This window comes from Pipistrellus hanaki (genome assembly GCF_964339955.1).
Source record: "Pipistrellus hanaki genome assembly, chromosome: 2".
NCBI classification, from domain to species: domain Eukaryota; kingdom Metazoa; phylum Chordata; class Mammalia; order Chiroptera; family Vespertilionidae; genus Pipistrellus; species Pipistrellus hanaki.
In genome coordinates, this window is record NC_140504.1 from 185,957,208 (window position 1) to 185,983,376 (window position 26,169).

Genomic DNA, 26,169 nt, shown 5'->3' on the forward strand with positions numbered 1-26,169 from the left:
TCCTTCTTTCCTTCCTTCCTTCTTTCCTTCCTTCCTTCATTCCTTATTTCATTCTTTCCTTTTCCTCCTCCTCCCTCCCTCTTTTTTTTTTTTTTATGATTATTATATGTCAGAGCTTCCGCTAGGCACATGCATGTGGGTCATAGGAGAAATTAGCTGCAGGGTCAGAATTAGAAATCAGTTGGCCTAAACCCCATTTCAGGGACGGCCCACCACTGTGGGGTGGGGATGCTGAGGCTGGTGTCTTCCCTCAAAGTGCTCATGCCCCAAGCCGATTCCTAGGCTGCTCTGTGAGGAAGTGACCAGAGGTAGGAGCAACTTCAGCCTAGGACTGGATCAGGTCTCCCACCAGGTTTTTACTGGACTGAAGCCTCCTTTCTTTTCTCCCACCTACCCTTAAAAGATATATATATATATATATATATATATATGCCTAAGCAACTGTTTGACCCTTTGACCAGTAGCTATGATGCACACTGACCACCAGGGGGCAGACGTTCAATGCACAGATGAATCTCAGAGGGAAGGGCAGAAGGGGGAGGGCGGGAAGATATTAACCAAAGATTTTATATGCATACTAGAGGCCCCTCTACTTGGCCTGTGGGGATGGGCCGAATCCGTGCACTGGGCCTCTGACATCCTCCAAGGGGTCCCAGATTGTGAGAGGGCGCAGGCCAGGCCAAAGGACCCCACCAGTGCACGAATCTGTGCACCAGGCCTCTAGTTTAGAAATAAGCAGATTTAAATACAGATTAAAATATAAATAACTTCATCTGTATAACTCTAAGGAGTTCTCCATGAGGTATATCTATATCCTCCCGAGGGCTTAGTATTATTCCTTGCTTTCATTCATTCATTCATTCATTCACTCATTCATTCGCATTTAATACATTTTAAAAAAATATATTTTATTGATTTTCCATAGAGAGGAAGAGAGAGGGACAGAGAGTTAGAAGCATTGATGAAAGAGAAACATCGATCAGCCGCCCCCCTACACACCCCCCACTGGGGATGTGCCCACAACCAAAATACATGCCCTTGACCAGAATCGAACCTGGGACCTGTCAGTCCGCAGGCCGACGCTCCATCCACTGAGCCAAACCGGCTTTGGCTAATACATTCTTATTAGACGCCCTCTCTGATATATGAAGTTTTAAAGTAAAATCTTGCCAATCTAAAGCCTCCTCTGAGCCTTAGTTTCCTCGTTTGTAAAATGGGGCTGTGGATCCATTCTCTGCCTTTCTTGCAGGACTATGATGAGGGTAAAGTAAAGAAATGAATAAAGGAGGATTCTGATGGTTAGGGGCTGAGTGAATGAATGCTCCCCCCCCCCCCTTTTTTTAAAAAAATATATTTCATTGATTTTTTACAGAGAGGAAGGGAGAGGGACAGAGAGTTAGAAACATTGATGAGAGAAACATAGAGTTAGAAACATGGATCAGCTGCCTCCTGCACACCCCCTACTGGGGATGTGCCCGCAACCAAGGTACATGCCCTTGACTGGAATCGAACCTGGGACCTTTCAGTCCGCAGGCCGATGCTCTATCCACCGAGCCAAACCAGTTTTGGCTGCCCCCCTTTTAAGCTGAGCACAACAGTCTGCTCTTAGTAGGCATGCAGCCACTACTTGTTGAGTGAATAAATGAATGATTGAATGAATGAATGAATGAATGAATGTTGGAATAATTGCATCCCCCCCTCACCCCCCGTCATAGTTTCTCTGCTCCCGTGTTAACTTCATAGACAGGCCAGCAGAGCCAGCCTTGCAGCCTGAGATAAGGCTTTTGGCGGGTGGCTCCCCATCACTCCCTCCAAGGGGTGTGGGGACAGAGGGGTGATGCCGGTGCTGGTGGAACCAGGCACAGAGACGCACCAGGATGGCCTCTAAGTACCCACGGTCTGTGCGGGGCTGCCTGCCCCTGTGGACCTTACTGCTGCAGGCAGCTCTTATTGTCATCTTCTTCTTTTTCGCCAGCTATGACAGCTTCATAGAGTATCCGGAGAAGGTGGTGACTCAGGGAGGTGAGTGCCCGAGGGGAGGTGGACACAGAGGCAGATAGGGGCGGGGGCAAAGGAGGTCTGTGGTCCTCAGGAGCCTAAATGGTCCTTTCCACCACGTCTCCAAGGAAAGGGGTTCTCTGATCTGGTGCCAGAGGTTGCACCAAGATGCAGCTCACAACGTAGGCTCTCTTTTAGGACCAGTGTAGGCATCACCTCTTCCAGGAAGCCTGCCTTGATTTCTCAGAACGGAGTGAGGAGCCTCCTCTTTTGCGTTCCCAGAATTCCCTTGGACAGGTAGTCTCCATCATTCCCTGCTTCCCCCAACTTCTCTCTCCTTAGCAGCAGAATTTCACATTGTTGGGTTTGGGGATTTTGCTATCTTTTTTTTTCTTGGGGGGGGGGCGGTCTCTCCTGCTCTTTCCTGCATTAACCACCTTTCGGAAGCTTTAGTCTATTGCCCCTCCTCTGTTCCCAGCCTCTCCTCACTTTGAGGCTGAAAAGTCTGCATTCTGTCAGCAAATCCAAAGCCATAAGGTGTGGCCGGAAGGGAGTGTAGGATGGTTGTTATTTCATATACAGCTAAAAATATGTACAGATGATGATGAGAGCAACTCAGGTGCCCACAAGACAGATGTCCACAGTGGTGTGGCTTTTGTTGTTCACAAAAACTGAGATGAGTTTTCAAGCATCTCCTGATCACGGGCCGATCTCCTTGTGAGGTTCCTGAGACAAAGCTGACCCTTGAGTCTGGTTGAGTCCTTGCTTGTTCCTTAGTGACGTCCAGTGACTAGTTCACGGGGAGCAAAGGGAAGGTACCCCTAGGCCCTCAGCACTGGAAAGCAGGACAAAAAGATGACTTAGAGAAGGAAGCCCCTACACCACTTAGTGGGCTGGCCCAGAGGGGCCCTTACAGACAAACCAGGCCTGGGCACAGTTCTAATTCATTTCCATTTAATTCTTTTCAGTCCAATACAGTGTAATTCAATGCATTCATTCATTCATTCATTCAACCCTCTGCTACCACCAGGGTGGGATCCAGACACGTGCTAATTAGAGCTGGTGTTTACTGAGCTCTTACTGTATACCAGGCACTGTTCTAAATGCTTTCACTGAGCCCTCACACTAACCCCAGGAGATAGGCACTAGTATGACCTCTGTTTTTCCCAGGGACGTTACGTAATTTGCCCAAAGTCACTCAGCTAGCAACAGCACCGCACATTTAAATATAGGCAGCTTGGTTTTCATCTGCATGCACTTAACCATTATCCTCCATGACCCCATTTGATAGTGAGGCTGAGTCACTTCTCATATAACCGATAGGCATGGGGGCCGGTGTTCCAACTTCACTGACTGGCTCCAGGGTCTGTGTTCTTCGCCCCCATGCTGTGCTGCTAACATAGATATAAAGTGTCCTCAGACATCTACTGTGTATGGACTCACAGAGGAGCCCACACCAAGCAGGAGGATGACTACCTAGCCAGGTCGGAAAGGCGCAGTCGGAGTGAATCATGTGAAAATGGAAGGCAGCGAGCACAGCAGGAATCATTGTGTGTGTTGCAGGTTCGATCTCAGTCCTGGTTCGGGGCAACCAATCAATGTGTCTCTCTCATATGGATGTTTTCTCTCTCTTCCACCCTCCCTTCCCCTTTCCACTCTTTCTTTCTTTCTTTCTTTCTTTCTTTCTTTCTTTCTTTCCTTTCCGCTCTTTAAAAAAAAAAAAAATCAATGGAAAAATATCCTCAGGTGAGGATTAAATAACTAACTAACTAAACGATAAATAAAATAAGTAAAACTGGAAGTGCTAATAGCTTCCTCCGGCAGCCTCTATGATTTGTTTGGAGCATCTTCTTATTTTTTTTTTTTTTATTACTTTTTATTGATTTCAGAGAGGAAGGAAGAGGGAGAAAGAGAGAGAGAAACATCAATGTTGAGAATCATTGACTGGCTGCCTCCTGCACGCCCCACACTGGGGACTGTGCTGACAATCTTGGCATGTGCCCTTGACCGGAATCAAACCTGGGACCCTTCAGTCTATCCACTGAGCAGACACTCTATCCACTGAGCCAAACCAGCTAGGGCTGGAGACTCTTCTGAGGTGTGTTCCCTACTCTGATGACAACTGGCCTAGATAACCTGTGATGAGGCCAAATGGGCATGGGGAGAGAAGGAGAAGCAGAGTCAGATTCAAGAGATATTTCAGAGGTAAAATCAGCAGCACTTGGTGAAAATTAAGTTGTCAAAGATGGCCTCAGATGTGTGGTTTGACAGATGGAGGTGCTAGTTCCTGAGATGACGAGCAAGGGCAAGGGCAGATGGTGGGGTAAATGAATAAGGAGATGTTCATTTTAGGCTTGGGGTTGCGGTGCCTCTGAGATAATTCAGAAAAGCAGAACGTATCAGTTATCTATTGCTGCATAACAAACCACTCCCAAACTGAGTGGCTTAAAATAGCAGCCATTTAATTTGCTCACGATCGCGATCCTATATAGGGTTTAGCATCTGGGCTCAGCAATGAAGTTCTTCTGCTGGTTTCACCTGAAGTCACTCACGTAACTCCAGCCTGGAGGATTAACTGGGGCAGGTAGCCTCAGATGGCCTTATCCACGTGTCTGCTAGCTCTCTAGCTGTGGGTTGGCAGCTAGTCCGTGTGGTGCCAGCAGACAAGCCCGGAATTTTTCACATGGCGGCAAAAGAGTTACTGCAGTAGCAGAGGGCAAGCCCCAATGTGCAGGAACTTTTCAAGACTCTGCTTGTATCATGTTTACTAATGTCTCATTTGCCAAAGCAAATCACAAGGCCCAGCCCAGGTTGGGAGGGATCTACATGAAAAGGCATGACTCATTGGAGGCATTACTGTAACAATCTGTCACACAGAGCCTGCTCTAAGACTGCCAAAATGGGGGGGTAGGGGTGCAGCCTGGCCCTGCACTGTGACTGCCACCCAGACCCATCCCCTTGTACTCCTCAGAAGCAGGAGGAAGAGCTACTGAAAGACAAGAGGGCTTTCCCAGTGACACGGGAACACCCCCAAATCCTGGTACCTTCCACACCTTAGCTTTGGCTGCTCCTCTGGTTGGGAAATCACTTCTTCTCTGCTGTAGGGATGACGGTGGGATAGAGTCTGTGGGGAGGGGAAGGCTGCGTGGGGCTCCATGGATGGTCCCGGTTGGGGCTGCAATAATCTTCCCAATCAGCCGTGAGAACACAGAGTGGAGATCAAGCCCACCATCTGAGGGCAGAAGGAGGTCCTGGCATCAGAGCTGATGGTGCTGCTGTGTCTACAGGCCAGAAGGAGGGGCAAGGGTGGGTGGGAGCACAGAGCCAGGATCGCTGGGGCATCTAGGCCCGAGGTGGGGTTGGGGGAGCAGGGAGCAGGTACAGTCTTACCCAAAGTCACACAGCTAGCAAGTGGCAGGCATGGGGTAATAATTACTAGTACTTACCATGCATCCAGTGCTAAGTTGAGTGATTTCCAATGCTAGCCAGCAAGTTCAATGTTCACAGCAATCCTCGGATCCGGCACCCTTGTTTTCATACCCATTTTACATTAGGCTTAGGAAGCTGGGACACAGAGGTAGAACCACGCTGTGAACTTGAACAACCTCCCCCAGAGGCTTCACCATTACACTATCTATGCTGTGTGGCGAGGCAGGATGCTACAGTGGCTGTGCCCAGACAGTCAGGATTCACATCTCCCACCACTGTTTGCCAGCTGTGTGACCTTGGCATCTCTGTGCCTCCCTTTCCCCATCTGTAAAATGGGGATACTATCCCTACGGCATGAGGTTGTTGCAAGTTCAGGCTGCCGGGCGCTTGGAACAGAAGCTGGTATGTGGAGGGCACCGCGCATGTGCCCGCTGTCACCATGATAGTGATTACTGCCTCATCTCCGGCTCCTGGGGCTTTTGTAAACGTCTGTGGAAGGCCTGCCTTTGAGGTGACATTCCCCTCTGGCGCCCAGACCCTGGGGCCCCTGGGGCACATGAATTCCTTATCAGCCAGGAACACCTTACCGTCATTAGCTTATCAGACCCACAGCTGCTGCAGGTGCAGCCTAGGCTCGGAGAGGTGGAGGCTGACACTGATGAGGACACTGGAGCTGGGGCCCAGCCCTGAGGGGGGATCCAGGCAGTGAGATGTGGGAGGAGCAGGTGTGGGCCTAGTGCCCCGGGAGAGGAAGCCGGAGGGAGCAGGGGGTGAGGAAAAAGGGGCCTGACATCTTATGTACTGACGAGTGTGGGGTGACTGGGCTCTGTCAACGGCTCCCAGATGCTGCCCCCCTAATTTCATCCCCCTGGCTGGAGCACACCTCCCCTCAGGGACAGTGCGGGGCCTTGGGGAGGAAGGCCCGGAGCTCCTGTACCCAGCAGCGGTGGCTGCTGTGCCCATGAAGTCCCCACCCAAGATCTTTCTCATCCTCAGAGCCCCACCTCTGCCCTGATCCTGGTTACCCTCCCTCCCCCTCCCCCCAAAATGCAGGTATAAATTCTGGCTCTACCAGCTGAGGCAAGTTTGTTTGTTTGTTTGTTTGTTTTTACTATTTTTAAAAATATATTTTATTGATTTTTTACAATCAATAAAAGAGAGAGGGATAGTTAGAAACATTGATGAGAGAGAATAATCGATCAGCTGCCTCTTGCACACCTCCCATTGGGGATGTGCCCGCAACTAAGGTACATGCCCCTGACTGGAATCGAACCCGGAACCTTGCTCTATCCACTGAGCCAAACTGGTTTCGGCTGAGGCAAGTTTATTTAAAATTTTTTAAAAAAATTATATATATATATATATATATATATATATATATATATATATATATGTATATATATATAGTTATTGATTTCAGAGAGGAAGGGAAAGGGAGAGATAGGAACATCAATGATGAAAGAGAGGTTGCAGGCTGCCTCCTGCATGCCCTACACTGGGCATGTGCCCTGACTGAGAATTGAACCATGACCTCCTGGATCATAGGTTGACACTCAACCACTGAGCCACACAGGCTGGGCTGTGGCCAGTTTCTTAACACCTCTGTGCCTCAGTTTTCATATCTGTAAAATGGTCCTAAGAATAGCACACCTTGAGGGGAGTTGTGAGAACTAAAGCAACAGTCTGTGTAAAATGATTAAAACAATGTTGGGCCCCTCTGGCGAGCTTCTCCTCCCTCTTTTCTGCCGCTGGCTCCTGGGACCTTACTGTCTCGTGCTTGAGATCAGGAGGTTGAACCTCGTCCTCAATAGCAGCAGTAATAACCTTTCCTGGGTGTCAGCTACTATATGTGCCAAGCACTGGTCCTGAGGCTCTGTTCTTGCTCATATCATTATGCTTAATAATAGCAATAGTTGCTACATTTCCTGAGCACTCACGAGTGGACCAAGCAAGCTCTGACTTTATGCTTACCCAGCTTAGCTCATCTAATCCTTCCCTCACCCTGCATGGCATGCATGTACTGTCCCCGTTATTCAGATGAGAAAACTGAGGCTCAGAGGGGTGAAGTAATTTGACCAAGCACTCTCAAGTGACCTTTAATGTCACTTCCAGCTGCCATTCTATTAAACTCTTAATTTCAGCCAAAACCGGTTTGGCTCAGTGGATAGATCGTCAGTCTGCGGACTGAAAGGTCCCAGGTTTGATTCTGGTCAAGGGCATGTACCTTGGTTGTGGGCACATCCCCAGTGGGAGGTGTGCAGGAGGCAGCTGATGGATCTTTCTCTCTCATCGATGTTTCTAATTCTCTATCCCTCTCCCTTCCTCTCTGTAAAAAAAAAATCAATAAAATATATATTTAAAAACACAAATATATATATACGGTATATATAATTGATTGATTTCAGAGAGAAAGAGAAACATCAATGATGCGAGAATCATGGATTGGCTGCCTCCTACTAGGGATGGAGGTGGCAACCAGGGCAGCCATGACGGGAATCAAACCATGACCTCCTGGTTCATAAGTCGATGCTCAACCACTGAGACACATTGGCTGGACGCCACAAGAATTTTTAGAGCTTGCAATACCTGACTATTGAGTCAGGGGCACTGACCTCTTTCCCCTTAGATTGTCAAATAAAAAAAATGACAACATGCTCGGCTGGTGTGGCTCGCTGGTTGAGCATCAGCCAATGAACCAGGAGGCCACAGTTTGAGTACTGGTCAGGGCACATGCCCAGATTGCAGGCACAATCCCTAATGGGGGGCTTGCAGGAGGCAGCCAATCCATGATTCTCTCTCATCATGGCTGTTTCTGTCTCTCTCTCCCTTTCTCTATAAAATCAATAAAAATATATATATTTTTAATATGACAACAGCCAACACAACAATAGCCCTCTGGTGTGAATGAATTAAAATTATACCGTTTTTTGTCAGATCGATAAAAAATAGGATATATTTTATGATGTGCTGCAGAATTTTAGTAATTAGTTTGTGTGTGCCCTGAGATTAAAAAAAAAAAAAAAAAAAAAAAAGGTTGAAAAATCACTGCTCTATCTTGTCTGCTTCTCTTCCTCCTCCCCGGTGGCTCCTCCCTCAGCCATCTTACAGGATATTGTGGTCATGGCGGCCCTGGGCTTGGGCTTCCTCTCCTCGTCTTTGTGGAGATACAGCTGGAGCAGCGTGGCCTTCAACCTCTTCATGCTGGCCCTCGGGGTGCAGTGGGCAGTCCTGCTGGATGGCTTTCTGGAACATCCCCCCTTAGAGAAAGTGTTCATCAAACTGTCCAGGTAAAAACCCAATGGCTGCTGGATTCCTTTTGGGTTCTTTGAGGGTATGGGGCCCATGAGGGTGGATTCTAGAAAAGCCAGATGTCTACTTCTCTTCCTAGCATCAAAACTAAGCAATATTTAGGACGTACTTATAGTAGCAAATTGCTCATTGTTTATCTAACATTCAAACTCAAATCCCTAAGTCTTTTCTTTGTTATTGGGTTTAATTTTGGAAAGTTACCCAAAGGATTCAAATAAAGGATTCAAATAAAAATTCATAGAGTGAAGACAAAAAGAAATAGAAATGTCATACTCAGTGAGACAGTCTCTTGAAAAGAAAGAGGTATTCTCAGTCCTTAAATGCTGATCAACAAGAAATAGCCATATCTTTACTTTCTATAAATCAGTTTTGATCCATTTAGATGCATTTATATGGAATTCTAAGAACCATAAAAATTAATCCGGTTTACTAGAAGTCAGAATAATGGTTACCCAGGGAAGGCGGTAGTTGTTGATTAGGAAGGAGCACAAAGAACCTTACGGGTGTATAGTAAGTGTTATTTGTTATCTTGAGTAATGGTTTCACAAGGGTATATACTAATATATTGAGCCATACACTTTTTAAAAATGATATTAGCACTTCACAGGAGGAACGAGGTAAAATGTTTTCTTACATTTTATTACTTTTGTTTGTTTTATGGAACTCCAAATCTCTGTATTGCCCAGATGATGGTATATCTCATTGTAGGCATCTTGTGGAACTGGTCACCTCTCAAGGCCCCTCCATCCTCCCCTCTGAGACCCTCCTAGCCCTCTGAGCACTCTGTCTATGAGCCAGGCACTTGGCAAACACGGTTTTGTGTAAGCCTTCTGGGTGAGGTCTAACCTGGTGTGCAGGCAAGGAAACAGGCCCAGAGAGGGTCAGGCACTTGTCTAGGGTCACACAGCTAAGTGGGGACATGGCTTTGGCTTTGTCACACTCCAGGTTGTCAGGACATGAAACACGGAATAGTCAGCTCCCTACTGGCCCTGAAAAACAAACAAAACAAAATAAAACCTCCACATTTTTTCTTCTAGAACGTTTTAGAGCTAATCCCCGTAGGGATTCGATGACCCCAGTAATCACATGGGATGCACCACAAGGCACGCTGGGGGCACTCTGACAGGGATAGCCCTGGTCTTGCTGTTCCTGCTGCCTGGGCATCATGGCACACAAGCCCTCAGCCTCCTGTGTTTCAGTCCACAGGCATCTCCGGGCTGCTGCCTTCTTTGAGGTCCTGCCCGCAGGGACCTGTTTATTCTTGACTCAACCTAGAAAGACAAGGAGAGGTCATGTGCCGTCCGGAACCTCCCTGCCCCGCCTCTGACCGCTGGGTCCTCCCCAGGTGTGACCCCTTTAGCCTGGCATCACAGATGTGAACAATGGGCTCCCTCCTGACCTTTCCAGCTGGACTGGGCTGGTGGGTGCGCCCAGGCCTGCCTCCGGATGGGTCCTCTCCCGCAGCCTCGCCCGCTCTGTGAAGCCTGACTTGGCGCTCACTTGGTTCAGCCTTGAGTCATCCATGACCACTTCCTTCAGGGCAGAGGCCTGACTTACTCAGCTTTTGTCCTTTGTTTTCCTCACACAGTAAGAATCTAAATAACTCCTGGTCCCTGTGAGACTCCTTCCCTTGCCCTTTGCCCCTGACCTTCCCTCTGAAGTCCTTGACCTTCAGCGGGACCCTGCATTGGCAGCAAGCACTGGGGGCGCTGTGTCCAGACTTCAGAGCACAGTCTTTGAATCAGGCCAAGTAGGTTTGAACCTCATGTTTGTCATTAACTGGTTGTGGGTCGTTGCCAAAAAAAAAGTCTCCTCTTCTGGTCTCCTCGTGTGTAAGATGGAGAGACTGCATGGTACCCTAGCACCATTTTCAAAGGGTCACTTGGATTAAAATGTAAGTGAGGAAGTCCTAGCTACAGCAATCAGACAAGAAAAATAAATAAAAGACAACCAAATTGTAAAGAAGTAAAGTTGTCATTATTTGTAGATGACATGATACCGTATATAGGTAAAACTACTAGAACTAATAAATAAATTCAATTAAATAGCAGGATACAAAATTAATATCCAGAAATTAGTAGCATTTTTATACACCAATAATAAACTTTCTCTCAGAAAGAGAAATTAAGGAAACCTCATTTACAATTGCATAAAAAAATAAAATAAAATATGTAGGAATAAATTTAACCAAGGAGGTAAAAGACCTGTGCTCAGAAAATTGTAAGATATTGAAGAAAGAAATTGAAGACAAAATAAATAAGTGGAGCCGAAACCGGTTTGGCTCAGTGGTAGAGTGTTGGTCTGCGGACTGAAAGGTCCCAGGTTCGATTCGGTCAAGGGCATGTACCTGAGTTGCCAGCACATCCCCAGTGGGGGGTGTGCAAGAGGCAGCTGGTCGATGTTTCTCTCTCATCAACGTTTCTAGCTCTCTATATCTCTCCCTTCCTCTCTGTAAAAAATCAATAAAATATATTTTAAAAAATAAATAAATAAAAATAAATAAATAAATAAATAAGTGGAAGCATATATTGTATTCATAGACAGGAAGAATTTACATCATTAAAATGTTCATACTACCCAAAGCAATCAATAGATTCAATGCAATCCCTATCAAAATACCAATGACATTTTTCACAGAACTAGATCAAATAATCCTAAAATTTATATGGAACTACAAAAGACCCCAAATAGCCACAGCAATCATGAAGAAAAAAAGAACAAAGTGGGAGGTATCATGCTACCTGATATCAAACTATACTACAAATTTATAGTAATCAAACAGCTTAGTACTGGGATTAAGAACAGATCAATGGAACAGGATAGAGGTCCAGAAATAAATCCACTCTTATATGTTAAATTAATATATGTCAAAGGAGGCAAGAATATACAATGGGCTTAAGATAGTCTCTTCAATAAATGGTGTTGGAAAATTGAAGAGGTATATGCAAAAAAAAGAAAGCAAGAAAAAAGAAACTAGACCACCTTCTTCCTCCACACATACGAATAAACTCAAAATGGATTGAAAACTTAAATGTAAGACCTGAAACCATAAAAATCCTAGAAAACATAGGTAGCAAAATCTCTGACATTGCTCTTAGGAATATTTTTTTCTGGTATATATCCCCTTGCAAGAAAAACAAAAGAAAAAATAAACAAGTAGAACTACATCAAACCAAAAAGGTTTGCACAGCAAAGGAAACTATCAACAAAATGAAAAGTCAGCCTACTGATGGGAAGGTTATATTCATTAATAATACAACATCACTAATCATCAGATAAATGAAAATTAAAACCATAGTAATATAGTGCCATTCACCTGTCAGAATGGCTATTGTCAGTAAATCAACAAACAACCAATGTTGGTGAAAATGTGAAGGAAAGGGAATCCTCATGCATTGTTAGTGGGACTACAAATTGGTGCAGCCACTATGGAAAACAGTATGGAGTTTCCTCAAAAAAATTAGAACTAGAACTACCTTATGACCCAGCAATTCCACTTCTGAGTATACATGTGAAGAAATCCAAAACACTAATCTTAAAAGATATATGTATGCACCCCTATGTTCATTGCAGCATCATTTACAATAGCCAAGATTGGAAGCAGCCCAAGTGCCCATAAATAAACGACTGGATTAAGAAGATGTGGTCCATCTATACAGTGAAATATTACTTGGCCATAAAAAAAGAATGAAATCTTACCACTTGTAAAAATATGGATGGACCTACAGATTATTATGCTAAGTGAAATAGGTCAGAAAGAGAAAGGTAAATGCCATGTGATTTCATTTATAAGTGGGATCTAAAGAACTAAATAAATGAACAAATAAAACAGAAACAGACTCATAGGTACAGAGAACAAACGAATGGTTGCCGATGGGAGGGGGGTTGGGAGGCTGGGTGGGAAAGGTGAAAGGATGTAAAAATACAGCATAGGGGATATAGTCAATAACTTTGTAATAACTATGTATGGTGCCAGGTTGGTGCTGGAATTACGGGGGGATCACCTCAAAAATTATGTCTAATCACTATGCTGTACACCTGAAACTAATATAAAATAATATCGAATGTCAACTGTAATTGAAAAAAAAAGTTAAATGAGTTGATACATGACGCTTAACAAATTATTGTTATTGTGATGTTGGTTGTAGCATCATCATTATCAACTCCCAAGTGGAGGGGGTGGGGGTGTCTCAGAACAAAGTGCTCAGGAGAGGATGGGTTGGTTTAACCACCAGGTATTGCTCTAGCCGGTGCCACCTCCCCCAGGAAGCCCTCCTCGATGAGTCCAGCCTACTGTACTGTTCTTTCCCTTCCATGTCTCCCTCGCTAGCCTCGTTACAGCAGGGTTCATAATGTCAGCCAGCCCTATCTCCCCAGCTGAGTCACAAGTTCCTCAGAAACAAACATGGTTTTATCCTGAATCCGCACACTGAGCTTGCTCATTTGCCAAGAGGAGGAAGAGATCAATAATACTAATAATGCCGGCTTCTACTCCTCAGTAATTCTTTGTGCGGCCACACATGCACAAATACTCCTTCTAATCCCCAGCGGACTACCATGGGGTTTTATTATCATTCTTCGTCCACAGGTGGGGAAACAGGCTCAGTGAGATTAAATAGCTGCTCAAGTGGAAAAGCTGAGCCTGGAAGCCAGGCTTGTCCTACTTCCAAACCCAGTATTTCTCCACTCCCTCGGAGAGGGGGAGAGTAGGGTGGCGGGCGCGGGCGGCAGGCGAAGAGCGCCCTCTATTGAGCATTTGTGAGCAATGCCGGCAGAGGAAAAGCCATGGGCAGAGTCCCAGCTGTCAGATCCCAGGAGGGAGCCCCGAGGGAACATTTGGCCTGGAACTCGCAGTGGCATTCCTAGAGAACTTCTGAGCACCCTCAGTGTGGACGAGAGACCAGTCTCTCCGAGTGTAGATGCCACCCTGATGGGGGAAAGGGACGAAAGAAACCCCAGGCTGGGCAGGTAGGCGGAAATCTCGCCTTCCCGTTCTCCTCTGTGTCCCGAGTTTTTTGAACAGTGCCAGGCAGAGAGTAAGAAGATCCTCAACACGTGTTTGTTAAATGAGTGAGTGACCGAGTGCATGCACGAGAGTCATCCTTCCTCCTTAGTCCTCCCTGTCTCGCCCTTCCTCCCCAGGATTCAGCAGGCGACCATGACTGCCATGTCTGTGCTGATCTCTGCGGGTGCCATCCTGGGGAAGGCCAACCTGGCGCAGCTGGTGCTGCTGGTGCTGCTGGAGGTGACAGCCTTTAGTGCCACGAGGATGATCAGCCGGCAGTTCCTCTCTGTGAGTCATGGTGCTGTGAGGGTGGACAAGGAGGTGGAAGGGGGGGCCTCTATTTGGTGAAGCTTCTAGCATCTACACTAATAAAAGGAAAAGATGCAAATTGACCATACATTTGCGATACCTACCAGCCAATCAGGAGTGAGTATGCAAATGAACCCAACAAAGATGGTGGGTTAATTTGCATACACAGGCTCTGAGTGGCCAGGGGTGGTGCCATGGCGACAACACAGGTGTTCCGCACCTGCTCCAGGTCTCTGGGCAGCATGGGAAGGCGGAAGGCAGCTCCAGGCCAGAGAAAAGGTGGAAAGGTGGCTCCAGGCCAGAGCAAAGTCAGTGCCAGCAGCCAGGGGAAGGAAGGCTCATTCTTGCATGAATCTTCGTGCATTGAGCCTCTAGTTTTAAATAATACAGCAGGCCCACGTGGGGTGACAAAAGTGGGATCTATGCTAAATGTTTAAGCATAGCAAATGAATGCCTTTCGCTTCTAGAATATGACATAGTAGGAATCACAAGATAATTATAAGATGTATAAATAGGTAATTCATTCCCCGCACCTCCCCCAGCTGTGGCCTAGCAAGCTGCCTGGCCAACATCTTCTTTCAAACCGGTCAATGGGTGTCACGAGCTGAACCTGGGGTCTCATGGGGGGAACTGCCAGGAGGCTAAGGCTGAGGCCAAGGGAGGCTGAGGCCAGGCCGATGGTTTCCCCGGCTCTTCTGCGGCAGTTATGACCCGGAGGTGAGATGGTCACAGAGGAGAAAGCTGGTGCCCAAGATCACACAGCCAGGCAGCGGCATTTGTCTCATTACCTGGGATGTTAACTTCGGTCTCTTGTTAAGAAGGTTATTTCAATCATTTGGGTTTGTGGTGATGGTGGCTTAAACCAAAGCGAGGTCCCTGAGGTATGGTGGTGAAAATTCCGCCAATTCTGGATATTTTTTTGAAGGCACGGTTGACGGGATTCAGGAGTAGCCCACTGAGTGAGTTATGAAGGATTTCTAAACTTGATATTTATAAAGCAAAATTAGCATATATCTAGGATGCACTAAGGACTTCAGTTCAGTTATGAGAAATCTGGCTGTTTCATGTTGCAGAGTTTACAACACTCATCACTCCATGAAGTTCTGCTGAAAAGTAGGAAGCAGTGGGGACATGGCCATGTGGCTTTTGGCCCCATCTTAGCGGACCTTGGCCTAGACTATTTATTTATTTATTTAGGTTACTCCTCACCTGAGGATATGTGGGTGTTTTTTGTTTTGTTTGTTTGTTTGTTTTTATTGATTTTAGAGAAAGAGGAAGGGAGAGGGAGAGAGAGAGAGAAACATCAATGTGAGAGAGAAACATTTGGTTGCCTCCTGCACACACCCCGGACCCCCCAACTAGGGATCAAACCCACAACTGAGTATGTACCCTGACTGGGAATCGAACCTGTGACCTTCCGATGTACACTCCAACCAACTGAGCCACACCAGCCAGGGTTGGCCAAAAGCATTTAAAAGCTATTGGTAGCCCAGCAGTGTGGTTCAGTGGTTGAGTATTGACCTATGAACCGGGAGGTCAACCTTGGATTCCCAGTCAGGGCACATGCTGGGGTTACAGGCTCAGTTCACAGTTTGGGGCGTGCAGGAGGCAGCTGATCAATAGTTCTCTTTCATCATTGATATCTCTCTCTCTCTCTCTCCCTTCCTCTCCGAAATGAATAAAAATATATTTTAAGCCACTGTGGAAGACAGTATGGAGTTTCCTCAAAAAGTTAAAAATGAAACCCAGTAATCCCATTTCTAGGACTATATCCCAAGAAACCAGAAACACCAATCAGAAAGGATATATGCACCCCTATGTTCATAGCAGCACAATTTACAATAGCTAAGATTTGGAAACAGCCTAAGTGCCCGTCAGCAGATGAGTGGATTAAAAAACTGTGGTACAACTACACAATGGAATACCGCGCCACTAGAAAAGAGAAGAAGCTTTTACCATTTGCAACAGCATGGGTGGAACTGGAGAGCATTAAGCTAAGCGAAATAAGCCAGTTGGAGAAAGATAAATACAGTGGTGCCTCACATAACGAACGCCTCGCACAGCGAACTTTGGACAGGTTTTTCATGAAACCATCGGCCAAAAAGCAGAAAATGGATGAAGATGTGCAAGATTCGGTAGACTCTACTTAGTCTGTCTTAAAATTAAAAAAATGTGTTTTTTTTAAAAAAAATTATGTTTTTAGATGTATCTAAATAAAAATATGTCATCTTAGCATATTTTTTTATGTCATCTTAGCATATTTTATGCTACAGAACGAATTATTTTTTTTAACATGTATTGTTATGGGAAAACGTGTTTCACATAACGAACTTTTCGCATAACAAGCTTGCTCCTGGAACGAATTAAGTTCGTTGTGTGAGGCACCACTGTATCACATGATCTTACTCATGTGTGAGATATAATGATCAACATAATTTGATGAACAAGAATAGATCCAGCTGAAGCTGGTTTGGCTCAGTGGTAGAGTGTCGGTCTGCGGACTGAGGGGTCCCAGGTTCGATTCCAGTCAAGGGCATGTACATTTGTTGCGGACACATCCCTGGTAGGGGGTGTGCAGGAGGCAGCTGGTCAATGTTTCTCTCTCATTGACGTTTCTGGCTCTCTATCTCTCTCCCTTCCTCTCTGTAAAAAATCAATAAAAATATATTTTTTTTTTAAAAAAAAGAAGAATAGATCCAGAGACAAATGTTAGGGGAGGGGGGAGGGGATTAGAGAGCAATCCAAGGACATGTATGCACGCAGATTAGCATAACCAGAGGACACAGACACTGGGGCGGTGGGGGCTTGCCGGGGGTGGGAATGGCTGGGGGCAGGGGAGGAGGAGGGGGCTCAATAGGGGGAAAGGGAGACATTTGTAAAACTTTAGACATATATATATATATTTTTAAAAGAAGTAATAATAAAAGCTACTGATAGGACCACCCAGCACCATCCCTGGAATAGACACTCAGCTGCTCACGGGGCTCCTCTGAAAGGGGAACCGCTGGGCTGGATAAGCTTCAAGCACCCGTCTCATGACTTCCAGTCATCCCTCTCTGTGAAGCTCAGAACGTTCGCCAAGGCCAAAACCGGTTTGGCTCAGTGGATAGACCATCGGCCTGCGGACCGAAAGGTCCCAGGTTTGATTCCTGTCAAGGGCATGTACCTTGGTTGGGGGCACATCCCCAATGGGGGGTGTGCAAGAGGCAGCTGATAGATGATTCTCTCTCATCAATGTTTCTAACTCTCTATCCTTCTCTCTTCCTCTCTGTAAAAAAATCAATAAAATATATTATATATTAAAAAAAAGAACATTCTCCAAGGAAGAGGGGGTTACGGTGGGCGGAGGGTGCCGACACTCACTGCTCCCGCTGGGCTGGTTGCAGGCGGACGCCCACGTGAGCATGATGCACATCCACGTGTTTGCGGCCTACTTCGGGCTGACGGTGGCCTGGTGCCTCTCCAGACCTCTGCCCAGGGAAGCGGAGGAGAAAGACCAGAGGAAGACGAGCCCCAGTCTGTTTGCCATGCTGGGTAAGGCCGAGGAGGAGGGGGGTCTCGTACCTGGGGGGAGCAAGAGGCTCCCGAACTCTGCAGAAAATCTCTTTCACCCGCCGCCCCGGTGTCGGAAGCCCCTCTGCCACGGCTCACCTCCCCGCGTGGCGAGGGATGGACTCAGGCCTCTGAGCGGAGCCTTCCCCTGCGGGCACCCTCTTCCTTCACGTCCAGGGGAGAAGAAAACCCCCTTCAATGGTGTGTCAATAAGTTTACCCAATCTGTCTGGCCTCACCTTAGAGGAGGGGAATGGACAAGCGAAGAAAGGAGGGCCCTGACGTCGAGGAAAGGAGAGGGGAGGGACTGGAAGGCAAAAACGGTCTATGTTGAAAAGCTGCGGTGCAAACGATGAACTCAGACCGCTGGGAGAGCTTCGAGCGGCGGTTCTCCACCTTCCTCATGCCGCGGCCCTCTCATACAGTCCCTCCTGTTGTGGTGACCTCCGACCATAACATCATTTTCGTTGCTACTTCATAACTGTAATGTTGCTACTGGTATGAATCGTAGTGGAGGTATCTGTGTTTTCCGATGGTCTTAGGCGACCCTGCTAGCGGTTCTCAGCCTGTTCTCGCCCTATAGGTTGAGAACCGCTGCTGTAGAATAATATTGGAAAACACAGGTGTTTCCATTACGATTCATTAACAGCAGCAAAATTACAGTTATGAAGTAGCAACAAAAATAATATTACGGTTGGGGACCACCACAATATGAAAGGGCCGCGGCATGAGGAAGGTTGAGAACCGCTGGCTTAGGGGCAATCAGACCCCTGGGGTCAGGCCATGGGGCTGGATGAAGGCAGCATGCTAACTTTTAAAATAAGCATTTGGCCATCCCGGGCTGTGGTCAGGAGGTCTGGGGGTTGGTGATTAAACTCTCAAGGCCTTGGCTTCGCTGCCTGTGAAGTCCGTTAGCTGGGCCCTAAACTGGAGGCTCCAGGAAGGACACGGGTCTTGCCCAAAGTCACCTAGCTAGAGAGGGATCAAGCCCAGATTTGCCTGCTCCGGGCACCTCCCGTCTGAAGTCCGCCGAGGCTCAGGCTCGGGAGCCGGAGTCCTGGTTCTGGCCACTGACCCTCTCTGCCTCCTTCCCCCTCCCAGGCACCCTCTTCTTGTGGATGTTCTGGCCGAGTTTCAACTCTGCTCTGCTGCGCATCCTGGAGGAAAGGAAGAACAGTGTGTTCAACACCTACTATGCGCTCACGGTCAGCGCAGTGACGGCCATCTCCCTGTCGGCCTTGGCTCACCCCCAAGGGAAGATCAGCATGGTGAGGAGGGGGCTGCCTGGGCCCCACACATGTTCACGCCCTGCCCCCAGCCCCAGCCCCTCGGTTTGGGTGGGGGAGCCTTGTCTGCTGTGTCATGGGGCCCAGGGGAGAGCAGCGGCTTGTGAAATGGGCACCGGGACTCAGGAGGCTGCGCAGTGCTGAAAGGCTTACCAGGGAAGTGATTCAGTCCAGCAGCATTGGCATCAGACAGACCCAGGTTTGAGCCCCATTCCTGCCAGTTATTAAAGCCAGCCGTCAGGAGCAAGAGTTGGGGGGAGAGGGGGTAAGAAGGCAGGGAGGAGAGAGGCTAGAATAGAATGTGTGAGCCTTTCCCTCTTAACCCAAGAAATGTCGAGATTGGAGTAAGAATCAGAAGTAAAGAAGTAGGTTCACCTAGCCACGTGGCCTTGGTGAAGCCACTTGAACTTGATATGTAACCTGCTTCGTGTGGAGTAAGTTCTGGGCAAACATTGGCTGCTACTATCAGTGGAGCCGGGAGATTGTGTGAGGAGGGGGAGATGGTGAGAGTGTAGAGCTAAAGACAAGACAAGTTCCCATGATGCTCAGGGCATGCAGTCAGCCAGCCAGAGGTGGTGGGGAAATCTAGACAGGCAGTGGGGCCTGGAGTGGAGAGAACGTGGCCACGGGTGACAGGTTAACAGTACTGAGGGGAGGCAGGCATCCCCACGGGTGAGCTCCATGGTGACAGGCAGTCTAGGGTCAGACAAGGCGGGGTCATCCCGGGAGGCAAGTTTGGCCAACAGGTCAGGGAAGCCCAGAAGCTGGTCCAAGGGCCCAGAGCTCCTAGACCTGGTCAGAGTAGAGAGGGATTTGGGGGGGGGGGGGGGGGAGAAGAGAAGCTAAGAGGAGGCAAGGCCCAGTCCAGTGGAATGAAGGACCGAGCAGACATGTGATCCGGGATTTGGCTTATTGGGTACATACAGGTGGCATAGGCACCAAGTAGCAAACACTAATAATAAAAACAATAAAAACTATAATAATGGCTTATGTTTATTGGCCGTTTACTCATGTTCTAGGCCAGGAACTGGGCTAAGGGTTTTAAAGTGGCAACTCATTTATTTCTCACAATAACCTGCGTTCAGCAGGTACAATCAAAACCCCATTACCCGGTAGAAACGTTGAAGTGCTGAGCTGTTTCGTGCCGAGGACACATCACTGATGGGTGTGAGGGTGGCTGAATGCTGAGAAACTAGACTTTCCAGCTGATTCCCTAAATGCCGCCCCATCAGGGTGACTGTTCCCTGAGCCTGCGAAGTGGGGTGAGAGGAGACCATTGGTAAAGTCCAGGACCACTGAGGCAGGGAGCACCTTACAGCAGTGCCTGCCTACCAGCTCCCTGAGGAACTCTGGGGAAGATGCTGTCCTCTCTGTGTCTCCCTTCACTCACCCACAGGCTGTTTCTTTGCAGACTCACATCCACAATGCAGTGCTGGCGGGAGGCGTGGCTGTGGGTGCCCCGTGCCACCTGATCCCTTCTCCTTGGCTGGCCATGGTGCTGGGCCTTTTGGCAGGGCTGATCTCCATCGGGGGAGCCAAATCTATGCCGGTAAGGAGCTGGGCAACGAACGCCCTCTGCTTTGTCTGGGACCAGAAGGACCCTGGGACCATGGTGGACCATCGTGTGGCACCAGAGGCTGCACCAGACAGGTGTGGGCACCCTCTCTGTTTAGCTTCAAAGCTGGGGGTGAAGGACCCACCCAGGCTGGGTGGTGCATGTGTTAGGATCTGGGGGGCAAGTAGTGGAACCCAATCAAGCTTGCTCAGACGTAAGAGGAAATGTTTTATAAGGCCCCTGGGATGTCATGGGGCCCAAGGACAGAAATGCTCCTGGGAGCCCAGGAATGGCTGGCACCGGGGATGGGAGTGTTTGGGGAGCCCACGGAGGTCCTGATCTCCTTTCTTTGTTTCTCCCGAAGATCTGCTTTATTCTCATGCTGTAGACTTCCTTTCTGTTCTCCTACTGCTGCTTCACATGGTGGAGTATCTCTTTCCAAAGATACAGCTGGGTGACATCTCTTGGTCCTAATTCCAAGTTCTTTGAAGAAGGAGCTCTTGGTCTAACTTGAACCCTGCGCCCATCCATGTCTGGGTGGGGGTGGGGGTGGGGCATGCTGTGCACCCATGGCGGCTGCCCATGATCCGTGAGAATGGTGGGAAGGGCGGCACCTAGAAGAAAGATGCTGGCTGATCATCAGGTCATGCCCGCTTCTGATTGTTTAGTTCTTCTAAGTGGCTGGATTTTTTCTTCCTTCAAAATTCAACAGGCACAGATAATACCAGAATACTTCATTATAGCCCATTGGTTATGGATACACTTCGAAAGGAAATATTCAGGAACCACAGACCTTCCTGGCTTTTGAAGGCCTGGTGGAGAATAAAGGAGTATACTTTGGGTGGCATAGGAAGCTGAATTTGACTGACAGTGGCTATTCAGGGAGGCAGTTTCAACTCCAGATAAGGAAGAGATTACCAATAGTTCAATTTGAGCAAAGTCTGATTTCCATCTTTGGAATGGGAACAGATGCCTTTTATCTCCTCTGGCTCTGAGGCCCTATGATGCAAGGAGGAAGCGCACAGCAGGAAACGCACACGGTGTCGGGCAGATGTGGCTGAGCAGTGGAGCGTCTAGTCAGAAACCCAGGGGTCACTGGTACAATTCCTGGTCAGAGCCCAGCAGGGGGCCTGCAGGAGGCAACCGACTGATGATGTTCATTTCGCATCGATGTTTCTCTCTATTCCCCTCCCTTCCTCTCTCTCCAAAAATCACATTTTAAAACAGTATTTTAAAACGCCTAAGTTATCATCAGTCTTAGAGTCCATCACTTTATCTGTGCTTCGGTTTCCTTGACTCTATCACTGGGGAAACAGTTCAAGGATGATTCACTCACTCACTCACTCATTCATTCATTCATTCATTCACTCATCACATATATCCTAGCATTCATCCTGCTTCCCAAGCTACAGCGCAGCGAGGAAAAGGGACAAAAAAGACAACTTGGGGTGATGACTGCTCCAGGGCACCTAAGCCAGCCTGAGGCACTGAGGAAGCGCTTCCCAGAGCAGAGGATGACCCCTCTGAGCACTGACAAATAACTAATATCAGCAAGACCAAGAAGAGGGAGATGCATTCCAGTCAGAGGAGCAGTGTGTTCAGAGGCTCAACAGGGAGAAGAGCAGACGGCCCAGCCAGGAAACAGGAAGATGCTCTCTTGCCTGAAGCGCTGGGCTCACCTGGGAGTGTGGTGGGATCAGAGTCTTGAGAGACGGCAGGTGCTCGGGTACAGCTCCTGAGCGAGTTGAGGAGTCTGGGGTTTTTATTCTGAAGACAGTGGGGGATCTAAGGAGGGAAGTGGCCTGAACAAATCCTCATTTGTAGCCTTATCTGTTGGCTGATGGCCATCTGGGAGGCTCGGTGGTGAGGAGGAGGAGCTGTGAGTGGGAACCTCAGAGTGTGGTCACATTCTTTCCTCCTGACTTTTATTCCCATCAGCCGTTTGTCTTTGGGTGGCAGTGAAGTTCGGGCTGGGCCGGTAGGTCTTAATCTCCTCCCAGGGACGTGTGACAGTATCTGGGGACATTTTTGGTTGACACACTGGAGTGGGGGTGCTACAGGCATCGAAAGGGTACAGGCCAAGGATGCAGCTGAGCATCCTACAGTGCACAGGACAGCACACTCACAACGCAGAATCATAGCCCACAATGTGAGTAGTGCCTGGCTTAGACCCTTGCTTCCCCATGTGCGGCCATTGGACCAGCAGCGCTGGCATTCCCTGGGCCTTTGTTAGAAATGCAGAATCTCAGGCCCCAGACCTTCTGGATCCAACTCTGTGGTTCACCAGGCTCCCCAGGTAACGTGAGCGCCCGGGTGCGTCTAAGAAGTGCTTCTTACGGGAGCCCTCCAGCCCATCCCTGTGGGTGGCCCTGGTGCAAAGGGTGTCAGGGAACGCCAGTCTCACATGCAGATCTACTGACAAGGACGTCTGTCCCCAGGTGTGTTTTAACCGCGTGCTGGGGATCCACGACACCTGTGGCGTGCACTACACCTTCGGCTTGCCGGGCCTGCTCGGAGGGATCACCTACATCGTGTACCTGACAAGCTGGTCCAAGGATCCTCTGTGAGTCGCCTGGCTTATTCCCTTAATACCCCCACCCAACTCAGGGCGCGTGTGCCCAGAGCCCTTAGCTGGGGTGCATGCAGTCAGGGCTAGGCCTCAGCAGGCCTCGGTGAGTATTTGTTGGCCAATTCATTCAGAAACTCTTCCCAGCCCCTAACTTGTGTGGAGTCATCGCCTCTTCAGGTCACTTCTTCTTCCCAAAAGGGACAGCTTAGGTGCCAGGCAAAGGCAGATAGCCCTGAGGCCCCCCCAGAAAACAGACAGAGCAGGGCAACCAGGCCCATGCCAGCTGAGTGAGCCCATGTTTCAACCTCTGTGGTGTAGGTCTCTGAGGAGTGTGCCGTGGAGTCAGACTGGTCTTGACCTCTTACGAGCGGGGCAGGCTCCCTAACTTCTCTGAGCTTTGGTCCCCCGGTTTTAAATGAAGATACTGATAATACCGCCCCTCATGGGATTGTTGGAGGCTGCTGAGGCCAGGAACCCTGTGGTTTAGAGGATTAGATAAGTGAATGTAGGAAAATGGTAGGCCTTCTCCTAAGCATTGGCAAAAGATTCAAAATCATTAGAAAAATTGTGTGGGGCAAATTCCAGGCTGCTGATCTGGAACATCTGGACCATCTGTCCTTCTAGATCCCAAATTCTGTGATTCCATGGCTCGCCTAGAGCAGTGGTTCTTAACAGCACCAACATCACCCAGGCATTGGTTAGAAATGCAAATTCTAATACCAGGGGGCTCAACTTGCAAAGTATATGATTGTCCAACCACTATGCTGTAAACATGAAACTAATACAAAATAATTTTTTGAGTGTAAGCTGTAATTGAAAAATAAAATTCTAATAATAAAAAAAAAGAGCCCTAGTCGATTTGGCTCAGTGGATAAAGCATCAGCCTATGGACTGAAGGGTCCTGGGTTTGATTCCGGTCAAGGGCACATGCCCGGGTTGCAGGGTTGATCCCTAGCAGAGGATATGCAGGAGGCAACCGATCAATGATTCTCTCTCATCATTGATATTTCTCTCTCTCTCTCCCTCTCCCCTCCTCTCTGAAATCAACAAAATATATTTTTTTTAAAAATGCAAATTCTAGCCCACCCAGATCTGCTCAATTAGGAATCTGGAGGTAGGGCCCAGGAGTCTGTGTTTCAACAAGCCTTCCCGGTGATTCTCACACAAGCTTGAACATTACTGGCCTAGAGAAAACAAAACAAAACAAAAAAGCCAACCAATGGTATACCAGTAAAGGATGAACACTCTCCAAAGAAAACAAAATCCTAACTTAGCGCATTTGCTGATTTCTGTGGTGCTAATACTCCCACCATGGCTGCCATCAAAGGGACATCACTGAACGTGGAGTAGGGCAGAGATGAGAACAAGGGCCCAGAGCCTGTGTGGCCTGCCTCCAGCTCACTCTGCAAGTCAGCTCTCACCAGGACCAGACAGCTGAGGCCCAAGAGGTTTTCTTTCTCCTCTGCAGGAACCCAGCACAGGGGAGGGCATTGACGGCAGTGACCTCTGAGGCCTTCGTTCGGCCGGAAGGGACAGATGAGGTCGCATTTACCAGTCATGTGACCTTAGGCCTGGTACTCAAACTCCCCTTAGGATTCAGTTCTCTGTCTGTAAAATGGGATAATAAGATCTACATCTCAGGACTGCAGTGAAGACTTAGCAACATATTAAAGGGCTCAGGACGGTGCTTGGGGTAGAGAAACTACCCCACAATGGCCCCTTTCCTATGGTTATGGATGCCGCTGCTTCCAGAGAGGGGCATCTGAATATAGTTGAAAGATGGAGAAAGCACTGAGCGGGCAGGCGAGAATACCCATACAAAATGGGGATCAGCTACTGTATTGCGTGGTGTCATTGGGCAAGCCAGTTGACCTTCATTCCTTCCACAAACAGTATTTGCCAATATTGGTGAGTGGATGTGAATGAGTCAGGGGCAGTGCTCTGAGCCAGGACTGAGAGATTTTCCCAACATGTAGGATTTTAAGAGGTGTGAAAACAATTGAAGAACACTGAATCACAGAGTGCGCTGGCTCTTTCTCAATTCTCATTAAGACCTTTGATTAGATCAGGGAGAAAGTCTCCACTGGGTTTTAGGAGTCTGCACACACTCAAACGATGACCTCCGTTTGAATGACAGCAGAGGAGGTCTCAGGCTGAGAGACTTGTACAAGCTGCCACATCTTGGGGAGATTCTAGCTTTGTTTTGTTTTCATTGTATTTTTTTTATAGTTGCCTCTCATTTGTCTTCCACTTTAGTGACACAAAGTTTTATTTTAAATATGTCTTTTTTAATGTAACCAAAAAAAGTCAATCTAAAGAAAAATATTTTTAAAAAACTGTTTCTGGAATGTCAGAATGGCCAGATTTGTAAAGGTAACCCTCGAATGCTGAAAGCGGAGACAGATCTGGCCAGCCTTGGTGGGCAGACACACCTGCCTGGTTTGAGTCCCAAGAACCATCCATTCCAAGCCTATGACGTTGGAACCCTCGGTTCCCTTTCCTAACCCAGTCCTCCCCGTTTGTGAAGCACCTTGTCACAGAGCTGCTGTGAGGACCATGTGAAATCAGCTGGAAAAGCGTGGAGCCGAGGGCCTGGCCCAGGGGGTCTGTGTGGGGACTGTCGTATGGTGATTCCTGCTCATCCAGTGGCTTTCAGATGGCATCAGGATGGAGGGAATTATGGGTTGGCAGTCAGCAGATTTGGATTTAGCTTCTATTTCTGCCACTTAATAATACTTAAAAATAAAAACAAGCAAACTATTTTTATAGTGCAGTCTACTTCCAGAAAAGTGCAAATATCATCAGGGTGTCTCTTGATCAATGAAAGACACCCTGATGATATTGATCTTCTGACCCGTCCATATAAAAGGCACCCAGAGCTCCTTCATGTCCCGCCCCAGGATAACCACTATTCTAACTTCTAACAGCATTGGTCAGCTTTGTCTGCTTTCGTTCTTTATACACATGGAGTCATACCGGAAGTCTGTGTCCTTGGGGGCCTGGCTTCCTTTACTCAACATTGTATTGTGAGATTCGCCCATGCTGTTGAGTATCTCTGCAGACTGCACTTTTTCATTGGGGTATAGTATTGAATTGTGCCTGGGTTTAATTTATAAAGGTGACAAGTGACAACATGAAGAGGTCAAGTTAACGTTACA

The 26,169-nt window shown here is 47.8% G+C and overlaps 1 protein-coding gene across 2 annotated transcripts in view; it reads left to right on the forward strand.

The window, feature by feature from the left end:
- Nucleotides 1–1,804: 1,804 nt before the first annotated feature.
- Nucleotides 1,805–26,169, forward strand: part of LOC311617946 (RH-like protein) — a 32,178-nt gene continuing 7,813 nt past the window's right edge. Inside the window, exons 1-7 of one of the 2 annotated variants that reach the window (XM_084875019.1) lie at nt 1,806–2,022; nt 8,525–8,714; nt 13,879–14,029; nt 17,437–17,584; nt 18,703–18,869; nt 20,299–20,436; nt 22,881–23,005. In XM_084875019.1, coding sequence (XP_084731145.1) covers nt 1,878–2,022; nt 8,525–8,714; nt 13,879–14,029; nt 17,437–17,584; nt 18,703–18,869; nt 20,299–20,436; nt 22,881–23,005 — 1,064 coding nt within the window. In that variant the 5' untranslated portion in view covers nt 1,806–1,877. Of the gene's footprint in view, nt 2,023–8,524; nt 8,715–13,878; nt 14,030–17,436; nt 17,585–18,702; nt 18,870–20,298; nt 20,437–22,880; nt 23,006–26,169 lie in introns of both variants that reach the window. The other variant, XM_084875020.1, reaches the window with a different exon arrangement.